This window comes from Drosophila ananassae, chromosome 3L (genome assembly GCF_017639315.1).
Source record: "Drosophila ananassae strain 14024-0371.13 chromosome 3L, ASM1763931v2, whole genome shotgun sequence".
In the NCBI taxonomy this organism is placed as follows: Eukaryota; Metazoa; Arthropoda; class Insecta; order Diptera; family Drosophilidae; genus Drosophila; species Drosophila ananassae.
In genome coordinates this window covers 4512009-4535083 of record NC_057929.1, presented here as the reverse complement: position 1 = coordinate 4535083, position 23075 = coordinate 4512009, and the positions used below count along the sequence as shown (strand labels likewise).

Genomic DNA, 23075 nt, shown 5'->3' with positions numbered 1-23075 from the left:
TAATGCCTTTGGTAATAGGGAATAGCCGGATCTAAACTTAAATCTCAAAAGCGGTCTGAAGAGATCAGAGTAGAGGTCTGTGGATCATCGGACATTCCAACTTTTTATTGATAGTTATCGCATAATCAATGGATCGCTTGGGACAATATTAAAACCCAAATTGATATTCTCGAGCTCGAAAGTTAACGACAGTCAATAAAACACTCCGCTTCATAACCATGGCAATAAAAAGTTGATTTGATTTTTGTGTCACTTTGATACGATGCCCAAAAACAAAAGAATCCGTCTGTAGAGTCAAGAGTTGTGTATATCTCAGGCTCGTGTTTAACCGATTATTATGTGGATTTGGTAGATGATTTATGCGTTCCGATTTTTATGGTGCACTTAAGTGTCTGCCACTTAGCCATTTTCGGCCTTTTGGCCGAGGGGGCGGCGCCACAGCGACAAATAAGGCATTTGGCATTTGAAACGCCCCGGCGATTCTTTTTTTGAAAATTATTTATATATTTCATATGCGCTCATAATTTGTAGATATTTTGCATATGACCGAGACTCATTTGTTGGCCAACAAATATGCCATTAAGCCAACGCCAGCTACGGAAACGAAAATATATATAACAGATGCGAGTATCTATGTATTGTATGTGGCTTATATCGCCTCTGACCACGCATGCATATATTAAATGAAATCGATGTAGTATATGCCAGGTTACTGGTTTCTCTGGCCCTAGGGGCCCGAAAATCGAGCTGCGTTCTGATCGTGTAAAGGCTTATTTGGATCAAGATAAAAATTATGTATGATCAGAAATCAGTTTGACAACAAAATGCTTTATGTGCGCAATTCTTAACGCTGCAATTTAACAAAACGGCACATTAAGCCAGAGGGGCGTAAATCGATTGATGTTGGAGGAGGACAAGGGGGAGGAGGAGTAGGGGTTGGAGGCTGGAAAGGAAAGGGGTAACCCACTTTTCTCCATGGTCCAGTCTCGCGATCCGAGAACGTTCGCGGCATGCTAATAAGGGCGGCGCATACTTTTCACCAGAGCGAAAGTACATAAAGTTGAATGGCTTCTGCCGCCACTGCAGCCGCCACCACCACCCCCGCTATTGTCTCCTACTCCGCTGTCGCCCCTTCAGCCCCAAACACTTCACAATCGTCCATCATAAGAGGTGAGTCCCATCGTCAGCCGCTGTGGCAGTAACTGCTCATCTTTCCATCTTGTCTGTCTTTATAAACTGGGAAAATAGGGATAAGTTTTAAAGTAATATATTTTAATAAACCATATCTATAAGATAAGATGCTAAATATTTTATGTATAGATAGTACGTTGAACTTACATTTCTTAAATATATATTTCTTGAACCTTTTCAAACTCCCCATATTTTGTATCAGTGCAAGACCTTGTCCTGACTTTGAATCTGGCCCTGCCTGTGGCCTCTGCCTGTCCATATCTGCTACGTCGATCAATGCAAATTTCTGAGCTGATCAAGCTGCCCAAGCAGCAGCAGCAGCAGCAACAACCTACGCAGCAGCAGCAGCAGCAGCGGCGGCGGCTCAAGAATTATTATTAAATTCGATATAAATAATATTTTCAACCGCTCCGCATACCCGGCCTACCCCCCCAGTCGTCTCTCGAGTGGTCGGTCCGCTGATTAATAAAAGACGGCTGCCGTGGCAGCAACAGGCAGCATCATGGGCATCGGCAGCAGCAGAAGCAGAAGCAGCAAAAGTTGCAAGAGCAGCGGCAGAGATGGCCTGCGGTGCTTAAAAATTCTGAGGCATCTGTCAAACTGAGCGAAGGTGAAGGTTTCGCGCAGGCGCAGCTTGGTGCCAGCAGGATTGGGATCGGTATTCAAAGCTTTTGCAAAACTTTGCATATATGTTGGTATATATTTAATCAATACATATGTACAGTATATGCTGGTGCGTGTATGTGACAGTCGCATAATAACGCTTCAATTAAGCCCAAGCGATTCCCTGACACGATTTTCCTTTGTGAATCCTGGTCACTCCACTCCAGGAGGACCAGCAGCCCGCACCAGCACCATCACACACCACATACCACATCCAGATGCATATCAATAAGATCTGACGTCAATTTTGATAAGCGAACGCATATTATTATTGTTATTATTAGCCATATAAAGGCACCCCAGTCCCCGCCTCTGTGTCCCTCTATACCCAGGCCTTATAATAAGCAGCGGGGCAGATCGGGCCCGAAATCCCTTCGAGCATTTTGTCGAAGGTAGCCGGAGCTGGACGGATATCTGGCCGCAATCGACATGTGCCAGCGAAAGATGAAATTCCTGGGAGCATCCGCACACACTCACACTGCCAGGCAAAAATAAAATAAGAATTATGCTTAAATTATGCAAGGCCCAACAATTTACAAAGTGATCGACCCCCAGCCCTTTGCACTTGCCCTCCGCCTCATCTCGGGGCTTACATGGTGAATGGAGTGGAGGTGCCACCGACCAGGGATGCGGATTTTCTGTTCTGGATGAAGGCCCAGTGTGGGAACTTTTCGGAAGGATTTGGATTGGGTATTCTCGCTAAACAGAAGATTAAGTTTAAGGACTCTACCTCCAATCAAATATTTTTTTTGCATCAATAGTGCTAAAAGTCATGACATCCCTGGCTTATAGACTCCATCACCTTACAATGTATCGATCGATTTGTGGAATAGATAAAACGCTGACGTTTTGATCGATATTTATGATTCCTGCTCATTGGATCCGGATGGGAGTTACAGGAGGAGGGAGTCGCATGTCCTGCAGCTCATAACTGGATGTCGGACAGAAGCACCAGAAGAGGAGGAGGCGGAGGAGTGGGAGGCTAAGGAGTCTCGTGTGATTTAGGGTTATATTTTCGAGTTGGAGGCCAAAACAATTTGTTGCTTGTTACCAGGGAGAGCTGTCCAACTCCCTCTGCTCTCGGACAGTCTCTTTCTGGGATCCCTTAACCTCCAGCCTGTGGATTGCATTTTGTGTCGCATCCTGATCCGGTGCTGCACTCTCGGAATACATTTGTAGTAATCACGTGTTATCGCGGCATTTGGACATTTTAAAAGGTCATAACTTAAAACCTTATCGGACGGACAACGCGAAAGAGAGGCCAGAGGAGGGCCAGACAAAGACGGAGTCAGGGACGGCGACAAAGTCAGAGACACACACGGCGAGTTTGAGTTTTTTTTGAGTTCGAGTGCGACATGCGACATGCAATGCCGTATATACACACTCCCATACTTCTCGCAGCGACATCCAAAAGTAGCCGAAATTGAGCTGAAGGATAACACGAAATGCCAGCGGAGACAGCAGCGGTCCAGCACGCAATGTTCTTGGAAAGTGGAGGATGTGGCGGCGACCGCCGAGCCAGGTGGGGGCTCCGAGTCAAGTGGGGCCACCATTACATTCCATTGAGCGCACCCCGATAATGAGTCGCCACCAGCATACACTGGGAGAAGATTTTTGTTTAAAGAATATTAATATTAAATGGACATATTTATTTATTGGATTTTATTTCAATGAATATTTTCAGAAAATTATAGATTTGGAAACTTCTTTCAATTTATTTCTCCAAGTGCCCTGCAGGACACACTTTCTGAAGAGCAAAGAGGTTGGATTTGGTTCGCTAAAAGCGAAATGATAAGCTGACAGCTCTGGAGTAAGTAGGCGACCGACCTTAGCCCTGCCCTCCGCCACTTCCGTTCCACTCCCTCAACTGACCCTCCTCCTCAGACCCCTGATCCAGTGGCCCAACCTTTCCACTTCCTTTGGCGACGAGTCGGCATTTTATGATAGCCACAGGGGGCAGTCGACTGAATGGCCAATGAATCTCTGACTCTGAAATTGCGACCGCAGATGAGTCAGAAACGAACAAAACCCCGTGTATTTCGCATTAGAGTGTAATCCCCCAAAACAGTTCCAATAAGCCGACAAGGGAATCCTTTTGATTTCCAGCAAAGAAACACTAAAGTATTTGTTGTATTTTTCCAAATTGATTTTTGATTTCTGGAAAAAACAAATGTAGTTTTTGCTAATTTTATTTTTCAAGAATTGATCGTAAAATTCTTTACCCTTTTAGTGCCATGATATAAGACCCTGTCCCACATGCTATCATCTGCCAGACATCTGCTCCGGTATCCTGTGATACTGATCCATTTTCCGACTTTCGCTAGCGGCACAAGTCCTTTTTCTCTTTCGGATCGATGAGCCGTATAAATGGGATTCTCCATTTCACTGCGATAACTTAGAAATGGGAATGGGAATACCTACCTCGGGGCTCTCGGATATCAAAGTAATTACGGAAAATGGAGTGAGTGGTGGGGGAGAAATGGTTGTTCATTGTTACCAATTTTTATGGAGAAATGAGATACCCGAAAACCCAAAGGTACGATCCGATTATCATCTAGTTTTTCCCGACCCTGCTTGTCGTAGGTTTTGTGTTGACATTCCGCTTTCTGGCCTCGCCCGACCTCTCAACCCGCTTTTCCCCATTTCTTGTGACAATTTCTACGAAAACTCAATACAAACACAAACATATCGTCCCTAGATGATGCCTAAACACTCCCATTCAATGACAAACCTTAAATTTACGACAATGCCCAATCGAGCAGGTAAAAAACTCAGGTGAATGAGCCCCGATGGACGCAGGAGGTGGGGGCGTGGCAGATGGCTATCGGACCGCAGTCGAAGTCGGCACAGATGACTCATCAAATTAGCGTCCAGGGCGCGGGCGATAAGCGTCCAAGCCAAGGATTAGAAGAGCCAGCCTGAAAGGAGAAAATGTGCTCGTATCATTTTACAAACAGAAACCACTTGAGACTTGCTCTATAGAATTTTCCAATTGCTGGGAAATTTCTCTCTCTACGGACGTATGTCCCTTGTGTCGCAAAGACCACCCTCGCTGGAAGGGAAACATTGTTTAGCGATTATTAATTGCCAGAGATTTTGTGCTTAATTAATTGAATGAGGATATCTTAATAACCTTCAAAGATACTTATATTATAATGAGACAGCTATATATATAAATAATTGTGGCCACGAGGTTTTATGATCTCTAACCACTGTGACACAATACCCTTGCCAAGGGTATTATAATATTTTGGAAAATATGGCCCCCAGCGATGTCTATATCTCTGTCAATATTCATCCGATTCTCGAGCGGAATACCTTAAACAATTTGTGGATGGATTCTCCATAAATCTGCATCAAAACCTGAGAACAAAATATTTTTTCAATTTTTTGTCAATTTTCCTGATGGGTTCCCTTCAAAATGTCGAAAATGCATTTAGACCCCAATATGAGCCACTGCGAAGGCCATTTCTTGTCCAATTTCCACCCAATTCTTAAGCGGAATACCTTAAACGATTTGTGAATCCATTCTCCATAAATCTGCGTCAAAATCTGAGAACAAAATATTTTTTCAATTTTTTATCAATTTTCCTGATGGGTTCCCTTCAAAATGTCGAAAATGCATTTAGACCCCAATATGACCCTCTGCGAAGACCATATCTTGGCCAATTTCCACCCGATTCTCGAGCGGAATACCTTAAACGATTTGTGGATCGATTCTCCATAAATCTGCATCAAAACCTGACAACAAAATATTTTTTCAATATTTTTTCAATTTTCCTGATGGGTCCCCTTTAAATTATCGAAAATGCATGGAGACCTCAATAGGACCCACTGCGAAAGCTATATCTTGGCCAATTTTCGTCCGATTCTTGAGCGGAATACCTTAAACGATTTGTAGATCTACATTTAATATATGTATTTACGATCCCATATTTAACAATTAATATAAACCTTCTCATAACTACAAGGGTATATAAAATTCGGCTCTGCTCAAAATTAGCTTTCTTTCTTGTTATTTTTCAATTTTTTTTCAAAATTAGGACAGTTTGTCAAGACTTCTAAATGATGCCTGCGTATATTTACAGTTACGTCTCGCAATTATCCGTTCAATTTGCACAGGAAGCTTTTGTCGCAGAGCTGCACAGGCAGCGATAATCCGACAGCAAAATATGCGAACGTTAATTACGCTCTTTTTAGGCGAAGCCTCTTACGCACTGACGAGATTCAGATGCCCAGATGCTGAGATGCAGATGCATCTGCTGGATGGTCGGATGGCTGGATGGTGGGATGGCAGGATGGCTGGATGGTCGTGGCAACCACTTGCCGCAAAAGACAACGATGCCTGACGGCAGATAATGCTGATCGCATGAATGATGGAATCGAAGTCGAGCCTCGCCTGGCCTGGGATGGGCAGGGAATACGGGTTCCGTGATCGATTAGCGAGGGAATCCAGTATACAGTATACACTGTATAGTGTCCAGAATTCAGCAGCCGGGGCAATGCGAGTTGATTGAAAGCTTGCAAATTGTTTGTAGCATCTTCGGAGAGTTTCGAAATGGATGCACTTACATGGATAATGTCGTTGGCCTGGCCAGTGGCCATTGGTTAGCCGAGGAGCCACCCAGGTGGATAGATCGCATCGGTTCAGGCCCCCTTGCAGCGCATCCGTCCATTTGTCTTGACCCCAAAAGTGCTGCATGTGGCGTTACTTTCGATTCTGATTAATTTGAGCTAATTTGTTAAGTAATAACCGAAGGGACCACGCTCACCGTCCCAACGAAGTTGTAAAAATAATATAAAAACAGTTTGATACAAGTCGCCCAGCGATTTATTAACACTTAACCATGCTCGATCCCATTCGAATCCCCCCATTCGAGGCCCTTTTTTAGGTGCGTAGGAGCGGGTCCAAAGTAGGGCGCCAAATTGTGCACGTCCCGGGCTGCGGGTTTGCCCGCGAGCACCTCTGAAACCCTTTGGTATCTCGGTATCCCAGCTCCCCTGATCCCCAACACCCCCACTCTCCAGATCCCTGAGATCCCCTTTCAGGCCAAAGTGAAGTGCAATGCAGCGGGTTTAGTATTTCGATTATTGACTGCCAGAACAGCGGGTGGTGCATCATGTTGGTCGTCTTTAGGTGAAAATAAAGATGGAAATGGGCTCGGTCCCAGAGAGTCCCTGCTTAATTGACAGCACCCAGGCATTCAGGCATTCAAACATCCAAGCAGGTCACTTGCAACATCCAACAGAGATGTGAGAGCCAATGGATGGCCTCTACAAAAAATCCAAAAAAATATATAAATGAAATTTCTCCCAGAGGTTTATCGTTTCGTGTGTGATAATCCCCACTTGGGTTTTATGTGAAATACTTGTCTTTCCCAAATCAAGGAAAAGGGTTTATAAATATTAGGTCTTTTAAGAGAAATCAAATTCTCAAGGTTCGTAGAAAAAGGATAAATAAAAAAATATATTTATAATGGCAAAATGAGTATAGCTCTGAGAACTATAGTTTAATATACTTATTCCTAAGTTGGGAAGATTTAGCTCAACTTTTATAGTTAGGCTCGGTTTAGAAAATCAATAAAACTGGGAACTTCATGTATTTAAATAAAAACTGCTGGCCTATCACGACTTTTTATCTAGCGCCATATTAGTGTCAATTAATTTATGAGCAGAACAAGATAAATTAATGGGAAAAAAGTACCTTTCGTTGGCAGAGTGTTCGGAGTACAGAGTGTACTCCGTGTCCATGTCCCCATGTCCGAATCCTAATTCACATGTCACGTTCATGTTCACGTTTCGCAAACGTAAAGCAAAGTCTTCGCGCAGAGTTGCAGTTTTTCGGATGCAGTGGCTTCGGCTGAAGATTTGCGATAAACTGCGAGAACATGGTTACAAGCCAGGAGTTGGAGTGTAAGCTCTGAAGACGGAAGAATCTGCAGAAGAGTTGCAGTCGGAGCCCCCAAAAGAGATGGAGTTGCAGAGATGGTGGTGGTAAACAAAGACGAGTAGCGCTCCGCTGACTGATCGACCGACACCGAACCGAGCGGTTTACACTCATAAAATTAAATCAACAACAATTTTATAATTTGGCGCATTAAATCAACTGTGGGCCGAGCCCAATAACCATCTCCGTCTCCATCTAGGCAATGAAAAAGACTTTGCTGGGAACCAAGACCCAGACCGAGACCAAGACTACAACCACGTAGCACATAATCGGGCGCGTGCAATCTTAATGGATAAATTATTGGGAGTCGGTCCGCTTTTCCGGGGACTCCGGACTCCAAACTCCGGCCTCTTGGCCTCTGCCTCTCAGTTTCCTAACAACAATTGCCGGTCCAGAGTGTGTGTTTGTGTGTGAGTGCCCTCGTTATGTCATAATCGCATTTTAACTTAACGGGCTGCGTAATATAATAATCGTTTATTAATTTGCCGAGTAGCAGGTGCCAAGCGGTTCGAGTACGTGCCACAAATCATGGGGGCTTACAGCACGCTGTTTAGTATACAGATACTTTCGATCTTGGTATGACTATAAATTTTATTATGTCTGCAGCCATGTGGGCCAATCCGCGGTATTTTCAGTGTGAGACCCAAAAATGTAGAACACAATAACGACAAGTTATGGGTTTTGAATTAATAAACTCGACAGGTCGGCGGTCTAAAAAAATATCTTAAAGCTCTAAAGATAATAATAATCTTAAAGGTGTAACCCATAAGCCTTGAGAGTAAATTGTATTACTCCCTTAGGTCCTTTTTAATAAACCAATTAATGTAAAGCATCCTAAAAACAACCAATCTCACAGTTACTTCATTTAATGTATAAACAAGATTATAATACTCAAATTACTTTAATTAGGGCTTCCTTAAAAGCTGTAATTTCAATTAGAGTAAATTACTGGCTCCTAGAGATGACACGCAACATTTTATAGGGCCACACAGATCGGTATAGGCCACGTCCGGCGTTCTGCGTCCGGCAACCATTCCGCCAAACTGCTGTCAATTGGCTTCGGATGCGGCTTCTGGAGAGTCTCCCCAGTCGCGCCCAGCAATTAACACCCGCGAATCCAGCACGCCCTCGACTTTTATTTGCCCAAATGGATAACCTTCAATTTAGCCAGGCTTCTTTTTATGGCCGTATCCCCCCAGTAAGCCCCATGTGTTTACCTTACTTACCTTACCTCCGCTCGTTGCCGGGCCAAATGATCGCATGTTCCACTTAATGACACAGGGAACTCGGCATTTCGGTTTCGTTTCTTGGTTTGCTCTGTGATTTCGTTTGCCGGCCACGAATTTTTTGTGTTTGCTGATTTGCTGGGCCGGTTATTGGGAGCATTTAACGCCTTTAACGCTGTTCAGTCCGAAAATTGCCATTTCACTCAAATGAGGTGTTTCAAATGATCCGTTTGCATTTGGCCAAATCTTCAATTAGCCGCACGCAATGGGAGTCAGGTGAGAGATGGTAATGAGATCCAAAAAAAGTACCTTAATTGAATATTTATACCACCAATAAGTTTCTGGAGAAGCTAGGAGGTTATTAGTATATTTATTAAATCAATGATAAATTTCTACAAATTCTATGATTTATGAAATCATTGCAATTAATAGATTAAAAGTGCTCTACCAGCAATTATATGTAAACCACTTTAATGTATGATATCCCCGATATATCCAGTAGCCACTGGCTTTTATCGTAACCCGTGTAAATCCAGATAAAATATTCTAAACCCAATGAACAGGATTAAGGCACCGTCATCTGCACAAATGTGAACATCTTGCGGCCGGCTTTTGAGCTTAATTAATTACCTCAACTTATTTGACAGCCTTGAGCCGAGGCGACTATAAATAATAAAAGATATTTAATAAATCACTTGGCGCAGTGCAAGCGAGGACATGGACATGGTCTTCGACATGGACAATCGAGTGCACTCTGCCCGATGGTCCTCCGTTGCCTCCCTTGCCCCAATCTCTGTTGCCAATATCTGGTCCTTGGTCTAGACTCTGGGAGCTTTGCATGCGTTTGATAAGCGGACATGAGCTGCAAGGAAAATAGCTTAATATGCGCCACCAGTTGGCTCCACAAAAAGCGGGAGATGCATGCACTTTTCTAGAGGGGGTTCGAGGGGCATGTGGCAGGCGCCGGAGCTGCTGGTTTGGTATTTATAGTCGAAAAAATGGCCCAAAGGCCGAAATACTCGTACGCAAAAATAAATATCGAAGGATGCCCCTCACTCTTCCTTGAACTTATTTTTTTTTTTCACTCGACCAATCGAAACTTCATCTACATCCGAGCACGCACGATCTGGACACTGTAACTTTCCTAAAGAATTGTAATAGTCTCTCAGCTTCCAATAAAGTTATGTTACAAAATAATATACCACCTTTTCCCTCAGTGTAAATCACATTGGAGCCCTAGACGCAGCTCGTAATTACGAACCTGAAACGCGGCGATATTGGAAAATTCGCTTAACAAGCCAATAGACTGAGTTATGACGGAGCTGCTCGTCTGCAGCTTCTCCTTCTTCCGCCTCGTCTTGGCCATGGCCAGGAGATGTCGTTGCAGTGCTTTTCGCCCCTCTCCCTATACCCCATCAATCCAGGGCAGGCTTTCCACGGCCTGCCAGATGGGGCAGCTGTGGCAACCTCCAACGGCAGCAATTTGTTCTTGTTGTCGACTTTGCATGTCGCTGCCTGGTTGGCTGTCTGTCAGTTTGCTTGTTTTGCATGGCAACCTCTCCTCTCCCTCCTTGCACTGTCTCGAGCCCCTGGTCATGCCCCATTCGGCGGCTGCTTTGGCATCTCCTGATTAGAGCCATGCCCCATGTTCAGTTCCTTGTAAACTTGCTGACAAAAACAATGTCAAGAGCCCAGACGCCGCCCTCTTGCCACTTCCGTTTCGAGTCTGAGCCTGGCCGACTCGATGTTCGGTTCGCCCTGGTGGCTAACCAGATAGATTATCTCGCAAATGCCGCATTTGCTGTTCCATCGAGTAATTACACATTTCCCTAATTGAGCTGAAATTACCGCGGGAACTTTAGGACGAGAAGGGGTTTGTTGGTTGCCTCTTGTTTCGAGTGTCGAAGGAAGAGGGCCAGCAGGAAGTCGGCCTTCAGTTGGCCAAGTTAATGGAAATGGCGAGAATTTCCCAGCGATAAACATCCCTATTTTCTCAAATGATTAATATATTTCAATTAAAAGTTTCTTAATGTATGTTAAAATCTATATATATAAAAGAACATCGTGTTTTATGTTACACATTTTATAAATCAAGAACGGAAGAACAGATTTGAGTGAAAATTGGTAGGGAGGTAGCTTAGAGCCAGGAGAAGGACATAGGATACTTTTTGTCCCGTTCGACAGCGTTCCTCCCTTTCCTCCCTGGCCCATACTTTTTTATTTAGGCAGACAGCTAAGAAGAAAATGTCAAAATGTCAGTTACAAACGAAGTCAAATTCATAGTCAGGCTCTCAAATTTAACAACGAACCAAAAAGGTTGTGTTGCGCTGAAATCAATATTAAAACTATTTCTATTAAATAAATAATTAACAAGTGGATTGAAGTGAAGTGAAGTTTAATTAATAATGCCGCGACCAAGACGGTCGAATCTTTCCCGACAAAGCCGTAATGCAAGAAGAATACAAAATATTGCATATGAAAGGACTGAAGAAGAACGAGAAATTGCACGTGAACAGCGCCGCAATAGTATGGCTCGACTTCGTGCTTCTCAAATAGATTTCAATTTGCGACGCAGATATTTAGCTGATTTGAATCGAGCTGCGTTTCGATACGATTGCAGCAATGATTACAGCTTGCATCCTAGCGTTTGCATTGGGCAAATGGACGTTGTTTGCGAGTATTGTGGTGCATTAAAGTTTTCCGGAGAAACGCCTGGATTATGCTGCGTTAATGGTAAAGTGAAATTGCCAGTGTTGACTCCGCCACAAGAGCCATTGTATTCATTGCTTTGCGGCGAAACACAAGAATCACGCCACTTTCTTGCAAATACTCGAAAATACAATAGTTGTTTCCAAATGACGTCATTTGGGGCAGACATTATCGAAGAAGGAGGTTTTAATCCGACATTTAAGGTATTTATTTTTGTACTTACATAGAATGTAGTTAAAGAATCTGGTTTTTATTTTGTAGATACAAGGACAGATTCACCATCGAATTGGATCATTACTACCTTTCGAAGATACACAGAATAAATTTTTACAAATATATTTCATGGGCAACATGGAAGAACAACTTGATCGACGCCTAGGGATCAATGCAGGAATGAAGCGAGCAATTCTTCAAGACTTGCAGTGTCTGCTTCATGAACATCATGCGTTGGTCAGGTTGTTTAAGAGTGCTTTAGAGCGCATGCCAAATGATGACTATAAAGTTGTCATCAAAGCAGAAATTATTCTTTTTTGTTTGACTTATTTTTTATGCGTGCAACAACAATTGGCCACAGCGAAACGTGGCAGGGTACTGCTAGTATGTTATAAATCATCAAACTTAATTGTTTAGCAGGAAGCTTTTGATGTTCACGGGAACTTGTCAGTCGTAATGTGCTCTAGAAGTAATGGAAATTATTAAAGAAATAGTTATATTTAATTGGTACTACTTTATTTTTACTCTATTTTATGTAACAATCAATTTTAAGGAACTAATGAACTTATGTCAGATGAAATAAATATGTTTATGAAACTTTAAAAGTACTATCTTAAGAAAAACTTCAACAGTTTTGCATTGTTTATTCTTATTTATAATAAGCCTCTTTAGACTACTGCGACTTGCATAAATTTGTATTTAAATATTAAAAAAAAAGCTATAGTTTTTCAAATCCTTGACTCAGATCCATATCTTCCAAATGCTAAATTTGTTCACTATCTTTTTCTAAAACCCAAGCACACACACTTTTCGTCGTAAAGCGGACCTAAACGACCTTCGCAAGCTGCCATCCATCCATTCAAATTATGAATACATTTTTTTCAATTAACCTCCGAACAATTCGATAAATTTTGTTAACAATTTGGCATTGTTAGATTGTCAAAGTGGCCGCCCATTTGGCCAAAAAAAAGACGTTAGAGGGAGTCACGCCAAGGCGAACATTTGCAAATGTCATAATTACATGAGGTTTGATTAAATTTTTGTCGCGCCGCAGAAAAGTGAATGTCATTTGCAAATCAAACTCGGTTTTTTCTTTTATTTTGGTTTTTAATTTTCATGCCTGGCATTTTTGGCGACACAAAATCGCATTTACATTCACCCGACGAAGACAAAAATCGACACAAATGACGTTGCCCCTGCCGCTGCTGTTGCTGCTGCTTTATAAGTTGCAGCCTGCTGCCACCTGTTGTTGCACCTGTAGATACATATATGGGGGATCCGATGTGTGTGTGTGTGCAACATGCGGCGTATGATTAATGTGCCAAATTGCAAATTGCAGTGCGGCGTTTATCTGTCAATCAAAGCAGCTCTAAAATTCGCATTTGCTGTCCATGTGAGACCTCGACAAACGTGCGACAGATCATTGAAAGTTAACAGGCAGTTTCTGATAGATATGGTAGGATTTTTAAGGAAAACTTTTCGTGTTTTAGGGTATTTGAATATTGAAGTTTAAATCTTAAGGCCTAGGTAGCCCCCACTCCTGACAGGAAGAAGTCTTCCCAGAGACAAAGGAATCTGGCCCCAATTCCTGATCTCATATTTCAAGATGCCACACAGATAGGACGGAACGGGACGGGACGGGACGGGGCAACCGCAACAGTGGCTTTCCGTGGGGGCAAATGCCACACCTTTTGAGCTGCGGCAATCAAACAAAATGAATTTTTGAATTTAATTTACGAAATGAGAAAAAGATGGCGACAAATAAAGGCGACCACATTCGGGATTATCTCTGCGGTTGTCTGGGATCTCGGATCTGGGATTGGGGCTGTCGAGGATCTTTGGCGGTTAAAGCGTTTACTTCAATTTGTGGTTTGCCGTTTGTCGTTTGCCTCGGTGGTTCAGTGGATTTGCTTTGCTTTACACCGGAGTATGCATATATATTCATCACTTGAGTGGGCTTACTGGTTCCATTTGAATGGGCTTTGAGCTTAGAGCCTCGAACTGGCACTGACAGCTCTGCTGACAGTTTGTTGCATTTGAATGCTGTTGCTACTGGAAATTACAATTCACAATTAATTGAGCTACATTATCAATCAGCGTAAGCCGATCAACGTTGAATTCCTCCTAGCTCTCGGAAATCAAAGCCAAACCCAATCCCAATCCCAAGACCCAAAATCAAAAGCCCAGCTGTCACACCTTCGTCAGAGAGAGTGCGGGGGATGGGAGATGATCGTGATGATCAGCTTTCCGTTCCTGTGACTCATCAAACCCAATCCGGATTTCGATTCGATTCCTGTGGGATTGTCAACCCGGTTGCTTCATTAATTTGCCTCAATGATTCTGCATTGATCGGCCGGCGGGATAAATCATATTTCAAGTGAGATTTCCAAAGAAGTTCGTCTCGCTTCGAATCAATTAACCTGCTCCCTGCCCTGCCCTGCCTGCCTAGGAAGGTTCCGCACTCATCTGGTGAACCTGCCCGACACACCCATGCGCCCTGATCTGCTCCAAAAAAGTTCCTTAACCTGTAGCATAAAAAAGAGCACATTTTGTGGCCGGTAACCGGGGGAACCGGGCAACATGCAGCCGACAACCGGCGATCGGCGATCACTAGATCGCTTAATAAGCAGCCTAGCTGTCTGCTCTTTGGGACCTCTGCCTCGTCCTTTCCCCATTCGTGTTGCATGCACCATCCTGTTTTGTTTTGAAGCTCCAGCTCCTTTGTGACTGCTCCGACAAGGCACTGAGAGAAGTCTTTTTCTTCTCAATTGTTCGATAAACCATAGTTCCAAAACTAATAATTTCCTTATGCTTCTTAGGATACATTTTATTTCTCTCAGTGCATTTGCGGCACCAGAATCTACACCGTTTTAAGCATAAATCGCCGCAGGGCATGCGCCCGATATGCGTTCAACTCACTGAACTTGCCACGACTCCTGTCCCTGCCTCCAGGAACCCCCTACCCTCCTTGCCGATCCTCTCCAGCTTCTGAGGTTCCTGCTCCTGCTGAAACTGCTCCACCTACTTCAACTCCGACATCCCGACTGTTACAGTTTCGCGTTGCAAGTTGCAAGTTTCGAGTTGCGGGTTGCGAGCTGCGAGCTGAGAGTTGCGAGTTCTGAGCCGCGCGTTCTGCCCGCCGACTGGCAAACATATATATTATTTAAATTTTTAAACGATTGATCGTCCTCCGCCCTGAGTGTGTGCCTGGATCGCCCGCCTTCTGCTCCTTCCCCTCACCCGGCCATCTCCTTTTTGCCTCCTCCTGTGGCATCGTGATAGTTTGAGTTATTTAGAGCTGGCTGCTTTATTGCTCGGGAGGCACCACCACCACAACCACTACCAAGCTGCATCTCCTCTCCAGGCTGAGGGCGTGTTCGGTTCTGCTCCTCTTGGTTGTGGCTTTGGTTTTTGGCTGCCTGGTCCAGAGTGCGTTCTTTGCTGGCTGGCTTATAACAAAATGATTATGTTTTGCATATTGAGTGAAATTTGCATAAATGAGGAGGCCAGCCGGCTCTGCATGGCCACGGCCGGCTCGTTGGCCAACAAAAATAAAAATGAAAACAAAATCTAAATTATATTCCTCGCTCTACAAAAAAGATTCGAGTTAACTGCACTCAAATTATAGCTGCTATCGAACTGGAGACTGGAGTGGGAGTCCCGATTGAATAAGTAATCCCTTTTGGTAAAAAAAAAGGAAAGTGAAGCAATAAAGCTGAGCGGCTTGACTTAAACGAGCAATCAATGGGGATCTAAGGAGACTCTATGGGAGACTCTATAATTGAATGTAAATAAGGGAACTGCAAGATTCAGCATTGATTGCTTAGTCAAAATAGTATAATAGGAGGAGGTTAGCTTGCCAAAAGTTTACTCCAGAAACCCATGTTCTTTGAACCCAAAACTTTACATTAGAAACTGAATATTTTCCAAAACTATTGTTAGATCTTATTTGCATGTTCCTAACAAAGTATAAAATTCCGTGTTAAATTATGTTAAACCCCCCTGTGCGATCTCTTGACACAGATCCCCACCCAGAGAACACCTAGACCTAGGGACCTAGAGTTTGTGGAAGTTAATGGAAAATCGGTTGCATGTGTCAATTCGTAAAAAAAAAAGGTTTCGTATACTTAGTTGCCTCAGCCAGTCGGGGGCTGGTTCTTTTTATTTACCCACGCTCATTTAACGCTTAGAATAACAATCATTAACATAAGAACAGAGTCACTTCCTTGGAACGTTAGTGTTTCGGCTGCTTACCCCCTTGGGTCTTTTCATTTTTCTCAATTTTTTTGTATCTGGCCTTTCACGTGGATTTCGTTCGTGTGTGCTGAACGATGAGCGCTAAAGAAATTAAAATTGAAAATTCCTTTATTTCAATATTTTGACAGTGACTTGGCAGCGCCTCGTTAAGAAAAAACAAAATAAACTCCAGTTCGAGACTCCAGAATCGAGAAATGGGCAACCCAACAGGGCCAACCAACCGACCACGAAACGAAACACTTTTCAGTTGTCTTTGCGACCAGCCCCATTTGCTGCTTTATACATTTTACATTTTTTTTTTTTATTTCTCGTTATTTTATTATTTTTTATTTTTGACCCTGCCCTCCACCGTTGCGGCCCCGGTGTTGGTAATAAAATGTGCCAAGTGCCGCCGAGGTTGAGTTCGAGTGGCCTGAACTTGTTACAGTTTCTTTCACCACCTCGTTTGCTCTAGACTTTCTTTGTTGTGCAACCAGAGTTCTTTTCTTTTCAGATCGACTCCGGTATGTGCTTTCATTTCGCTGACAAGAAGTGGCAATTGGTTACCAGTATATGGACATACGATTCTGTATTGAGATTGAGATTGGAAGGAAGGAAGGCGACAATTGCCATGCGCCAATGCAAATTGCCGATAAGTGCACTTGACTCTCTCATATAAATTATTATTAATTATGCCACTGATTAGCCAAGCTCACATTCCAAGCAGACAAATAAGCCCACTAACGATGCATATCCACGGCTACTGAATCCAGTTTATTCGATCCATCGAGTCGAATTGCATTGCAAATATATTTTGGTGTAAATCATTTGAATGCTTTCAAGGCGCCAATTGAATTAACATTGGGCTTTTAAACAAATGGGTTTTGATTAAGTATAATGACTCTTGATTACTCTTATTTATTGTTAATATTTATAAGATTTTTAAGTCAACTTATCTATCAAGTTATGGCACTTAAGGCTAAATAATAATCATGAAAATAATAAGGAAACTATTAATTTAAAGAAACTAGATATTTGTTTAGAGGCTATACTTTCTGGTACTTGCCAGTTCCACTCTCTAAATGATAGACTATATACCCCATCAGGCACTATCAACACTTTCTGGTAAACCCCAAGTAAGCTCCCCACTTGGACTGCCCCAGCCCGCCATTTAGCTTGTAAGTTGGCTTGTTCGACTAAATGCCTCAGTTTTAAGCAGCTGGCCAGAGTTGGATTTGGATCTGTGAAATCCACAAATGTATCTGTATCTGTATCGGTTAGCGAGGCTAAGCTGCCCCTCTTTGGATGCTGTTTGCATTCATTCAATTGCATTTGACAGGCGTTTGGCCATAAAAATTATAGTCGGCCGGCGAGTAGCACATTTGCATTTGAACGGACATTGGCTCAAATTTATGACAACTTATCGCCCTGGCATTTGACTTGGCCGAGATGCTGATCCATATGGCAGACGCTCGTAGGCGTTGCCGGCGACATTTCGCTTTCATTCGCAATTACAATATGGAAATGGGAAATGCTTTTAGTGTAAAAATAGATCAGCCGCCGACTGAGTAGGTATACTGTATAGAAATGTGGCGCCGCGCCGCTCACCCAGATGCCTGTCTATATCTGTATCTATGACTTTGACCCGGCAACACGAGTCGGCAACTGCACGAGTTCGGTTTCGCTTACACAAACACCAAAAACACTCCGAAAACCTCTTCTGGAAAGATGGCAAGAAAAACAAAGGGAAACGTTTCCCTTCGGGCCAGACGAAATTTGTCAAAGTCGATTTCAAAGAAGTTTGTCAAAAGCGGATGCAAGTGAAATCGATACCAAAGCGCGTCTCTGTCAGGGCCAAGAAAAATAAAATGAAAAAATAAATAATACAAATGAAATATTACAATAGGAAGAGCGGCGCTGGAGAAGGAAAAGGTGTGAAAAGGTCGTCGTGCCATTTGGGAACCGCAATCTCCGACAGATCACTCGGAGTTCCATTCCAAATGCAAGCCAAAACACAACTTGGCAAAAAGAATGGCCTCTCGATTTCTCAAATATCCCATTCCAGTCGAAAGTTTTAATGGCTCGTTAACCCAGTGCCAGTTATTAGAAAATGTCATGCAGAAGTTTTAAATAAATATTATTGGGCTCAAGTGCTATATAGACTTGATATTAATACAACTCTTTTCTTTCGTAATGGAATTGCAATACTTTAAAATATCCCATGGTACTTATTGATCAGAAAGTGGAGATCGACCTTTCCTTTGGCTTCTGTTGCATTCCCAGACAATCCCCCAGCGGGACAACCGAACCGTCGCCATTCCGGGACCCGTTCATCTAATCTGTTCTGTTTGGTGTTAAGTCCAGGGGAGCATGTGTAATTCGATTGTTTACATGCGAGTGGCTTCAAAATGCCTGGCAAAATGACAGCAGAAATCTGATTGGGCGGACGAGGGACGGAATGAAGAGGGGGCCACGGCCCAGGCCGGCAAGCGAATTGAATATATTAAACAAAGCCAAGGTGGCATGTGCCCGTTCGGGTGAAATTTTTCTGGCTTGGGGGAGTTGCTGTTGCTGCCTGTCAATCTATCAGTTTTATTAAACACTGCCACGCCCCTCGACTGCTCCTCCCACTCCTGGTCGTGGTCCTCTCGTTTGTCAGTCTCAGTCGCCTTCAGAGAATTGTGTCGCTGCCGCGTCTTGAATGTCTGGGTTGTCCTGGAAGATGCGTTTCACTCATATCCGGTTAAAAATTCACACCTCAGACCTCGGTTCGGCCGTTCCCCAAAAAAAATAATAAAAAAAAAGAACCACAACCACTCGTAAATGGGGGGCGTTGAAGGGAGAAAAGGGGTCGAGAGAATAAGGAGCGGGAATTGCACCGCCTCACCCTCACTCCTTAACCACTTTGTTGTTGCTGCTGCTGGCGTATTAAATTTCAGCCGCTCCAAGCCCGGCGGATAAAGATGGATGATACGGGGAGGCGGGCTGGAGAGGGGGCGCGGCTGGGACGGCGTAAGTAAATGCCAGAAATCTTGCAGATTCGTGGCGTAAAATTATGAAAATTATGTCTGACACATCCTGCTGTCTGCTTAAGGTCTTTGTTTATCCTGGCTGAGCGGCAAAAAAGGAAGCGCCTCCAACACTCCAAACATGCCACAGACAGGTAATGGCGACAGCGACAACACCAACAACAGCAACAACATCAAATAGCACTGGAACCGGTGTTATTTGCATAAGTTGCTCGTGTCTCCAATTCCTTTATGCGACAAAGTTCGTTGCCTAAGTCTTTCGTTTTCTGGAAACTGTGCGATTTGCCAGTCGAACGATTCTGTCTGTATGATGCTTAATTGAAAGTGAGAAAATTATAATAAGATAAATATGCAAATATTTTAGGAAAAACTAACTTAAAAAATCAAATCAAAAAAATATATATTTAAAGATTGAAGCAGTTTCTTGTAGCAACTTATTGCAACTTTTTTACAAGCAACCTCAATCGGTTAGAGGTTAACAATTGCCAAATATATTATGAAATTGTGTGATTTTGCAATTAATTTCTTGGGCAATCACCATTTAGTACTGGCTGTCATTAAATCAAAGCCGAGTCAATTCACTACGATCTTCGCTGGATCTTTTCTATAATCCGAGAGCATTCATAAAATCTCAGACTGCGCCCAGTTTGTTGTCTTGGCCTTGCCTTAGGTCACCGCGGCTAATTGAGTCATAGCCATTTCCAGAGCCGGAGCCAAGTCCAGACAGGGTCCGAGTTTGAAATCGAAAACGAAACCAAGATGCCAAGTCAGCGGGTGGAACAACAAACACAAATTAACCGCAATAAAAGTTTTTTTTTTATTCGCATTAGCCAGGGACGAGGCACAAAATGTGAAAAATTAAAAAATCGGTACGAGAGCGAGGCACAAATAAAATCCATTAGGTGGCAGGGCAGGTACATATGTGTGTGCCACAACATTGGGGATATCGTGAGAGGATAGCATGCTCCATCATGGTCTGGGAATCTGGTTGAGTTTCTGCTCAGATTTGTCATTGTTAGATCGGGTTTTGCTCCGCGAATGTTCAAACTTTTTGCCTGGGTTGGGCCTTATCTGTGTATGCAGATGTGTGGCTGTGTGCGAGGGTGCTTTATGGCTAAAGTGTCGCTAATTCCTGGAATCCCAACTTCAAGGTTAAAAACCCATTCATAAGCAATAGCCCAAATTGGATGCGGATCACAGACCAGGGACTGGGTATCGCGAATGTGGATCACACATTTATGGACGTCAGTCGGCAAAATGGTCATCAAACACGCCGCCCAACCGAGGACCACCCACTGATTTGGCTCAGATGCAGCTTCCACTGCCAGTTGCCAGTTGCCAGCTTCCAGTTGCAACTTGCAAGCAGCAATCGGCTTGAAAAGTGTTGCAATGAGGCATTTACAATAGCAAACGAGTTAATTACCACGGCGAGCGGCATCAACACATGCCTCGACCTTATAGAGGAGCCAATGCCCAATGTCTGGCAGCCCAAGTCGGTGGATATATACGGTATAAGTATAAATGTATTTAAAGGGGGTTATCCGGGGGAGTGCAACATTGGCAATCGGCCGCATTGATCGAGCAACCGATCTGCGATTGCATTTAGGCTCACCAGGTTGCTCCTTTTTTCCTCCTTTTTTATTTGTTTTTTTTTTTTAGTATACCTCACTTCTGTTTTTGTTGTTGTTTCTGTTTTCTTGCGCCTGCGCGTGTTCAAATTGTCCAAAGCGTAACAATTTAATATCGTGGTGCCAGTGCCAAGTGAGCCCAGGAGAAAACACCGGCACCGGCATCTGCATCTGCATAGTCAGAGGCCCAAACTGCCAGACAAAAAGTCACTGAGAAAAAATTCAGTATTTCATATTAGATTATTTTATAAAAATAGTTAGGATAAGAATCTATATTATCTTGAACCAATCTTGATTAAAAATTAGCTTTATGCTTTACAGAAACTTCTATAATGTCCTAGAACATAGATTCTGGAATTTAAAACTAAACTAAAAAGCCAATAATGCGTTCAGTGTAGTTCCACATTAACTGGCAACCTGCAACTTGTTGCTGCCACTACTGCCAGCACTTGGGCCAGGTTCCCCGGTCTGTGGCAGCAGCATGTTTAACGTATCCGTATCCGCATACGTATTTCGTATTTTATTTAATTGATTTTTCTGCACCGCACATGCATTGGCCATTAATTCATTTATTTATTTAGCGCTCGCCTTCGACACTGAGCCACAGAAGTGAATGGGGAGGCATGGGGATGGGTCTTAAGAGGGTCTCTGGGAGCTGGATTGTCGATGAATTAATCGTGCTTAACACCATTCCTGGCATTTTGTGGCATTGCCACAGCTCCTAGAAAAGATAGCGACCACTGTGAGATAGTGGGTGTGGATGGGTGGGCAGTGGGGAGTGCAGAGTGCGGAGATCGCAGGCACTTAGCATTTGTGGGACTTTGTGTGGGGATCCGTCATTATCGCGAGTGTTGCATCATTAATAAGGCCAAAGCCAAGAGGCGAAACAACAACAAAGAAATCCAAATATGAGCCCAAAAAACTGAAACCGCAAAAAAATAAATGTTAATTCCCGATACCGTCGTTGTGTTCTCCGCTGATTTTTGGGTTCGTCGCAAAATCTCTGGCCAAGGTCAAGGCTGACCCGCGATACCGATACCGGGGATCTCTCGAAACGCGAATCCGATGCCGTTCCAAAGCGAAGGTGATAAATGAAGTGTCTCCGCGCGAAATGCCCACAAATCACACGAAATACTCAGGTCCTCCTCTGAAGTTCAAGTTCGCCTTGAATGCAGAAACGCAGGCAAAATATTGAATATCAGCTAAAAGCATTTCGAACGCCAGCTAACGTGCCGGGAATTTGCATGAATCCGTGTGGCTTCGTTTCGATTCGATTGGATCACCGCCAGTATAAATAATGAAATAAAAGTTAATGTTTTGATGTGAAACTGAATGGCCAGAGTCAATAGGGGATAATAGTGGTCTGAAGTGAGGTATTCTGTGATATTGTGATATTATAATAAATTTTTATATTTAAATGAAGAAATTAAAGGTGAAGCACTTTTTAAATTCCATTAAAAACTTCAAGAGGTATTTTAAGAGGCTCTAAAATATTATTGACTTGTTTGATAAAGTTACACTCAACTTCAAAGGCCTTAAGTTTATGATAACTAGCCAGAACCTTAAAAAATATTTATCTTAAATAAATTCTATATAATTTCAACACTCTTTAGAGGTTCTTGTAGGTTTTCCTCTACGAATATAAGCCAACCAGTCCTGCCTGTATATCGAATCCTTAGACCGACCACATAGTATTATAAACTTTATATAAAATTATATAAAATTAAGAGGCAACAAAACAGAGAAAGGCAACCACAAAAACATAAACAACAAAAATAAAAAAAAGGAAAAGAGGGAACCAGAGATAGACAGAGCGAAGGAGAGACGAAAAAAATTCCTACTTAAGTGCTTTTAATTATCCAAAAGAATTCCCTGGTATTCTGAGTTTGGTATCCTTGTTTGTCATCATCGTCATACTTGGCCCTTGGTCTTGGACTTGGTCTCCGTCTGGGCTCCCTTATTCCTTTTCCCTGTTCCTTTCTCTGGGCCTTAAAATTACAGGCGCGTTTGTATGTTTTTTTTTAAAGATATATATATTTTTTTTCAGGGGACAAGGCAGCCATAAAAGGCGAATAGCGAAGCGATATCTTTGATGGCACTGTCGGGGAATGACAGTATGTATATAAATAAATATATAAAGGATATATGTGTACATTTGTTTAAAAATTCATAAGGCCAGTGAAAGGGAAAGTCACTGTTCTTCCCACACTGTTCGCTCCCACATCCGCCGTCC

The 23075-nt window shown here is 43.0% G+C and overlaps 1 protein-coding gene across 1 annotated transcript; it reads left to right on the top strand.

The window, feature by feature from the left end:
• Positions 1–1467: 1467 nt before the first annotated feature.
• On the top strand, positions 1468–3420 carry LOC116654687. Its single transcript, XM_044715314.1, is given in 5 exon segments — positions 1468–1500; positions 1502–1645; positions 1647–1678; positions 1741–1849; positions 3256–3420. Coding segments are annotated over 5 exon segments (483 nt in total).
• Positions 3421–23075: the final 19655 nt, after the last annotated feature.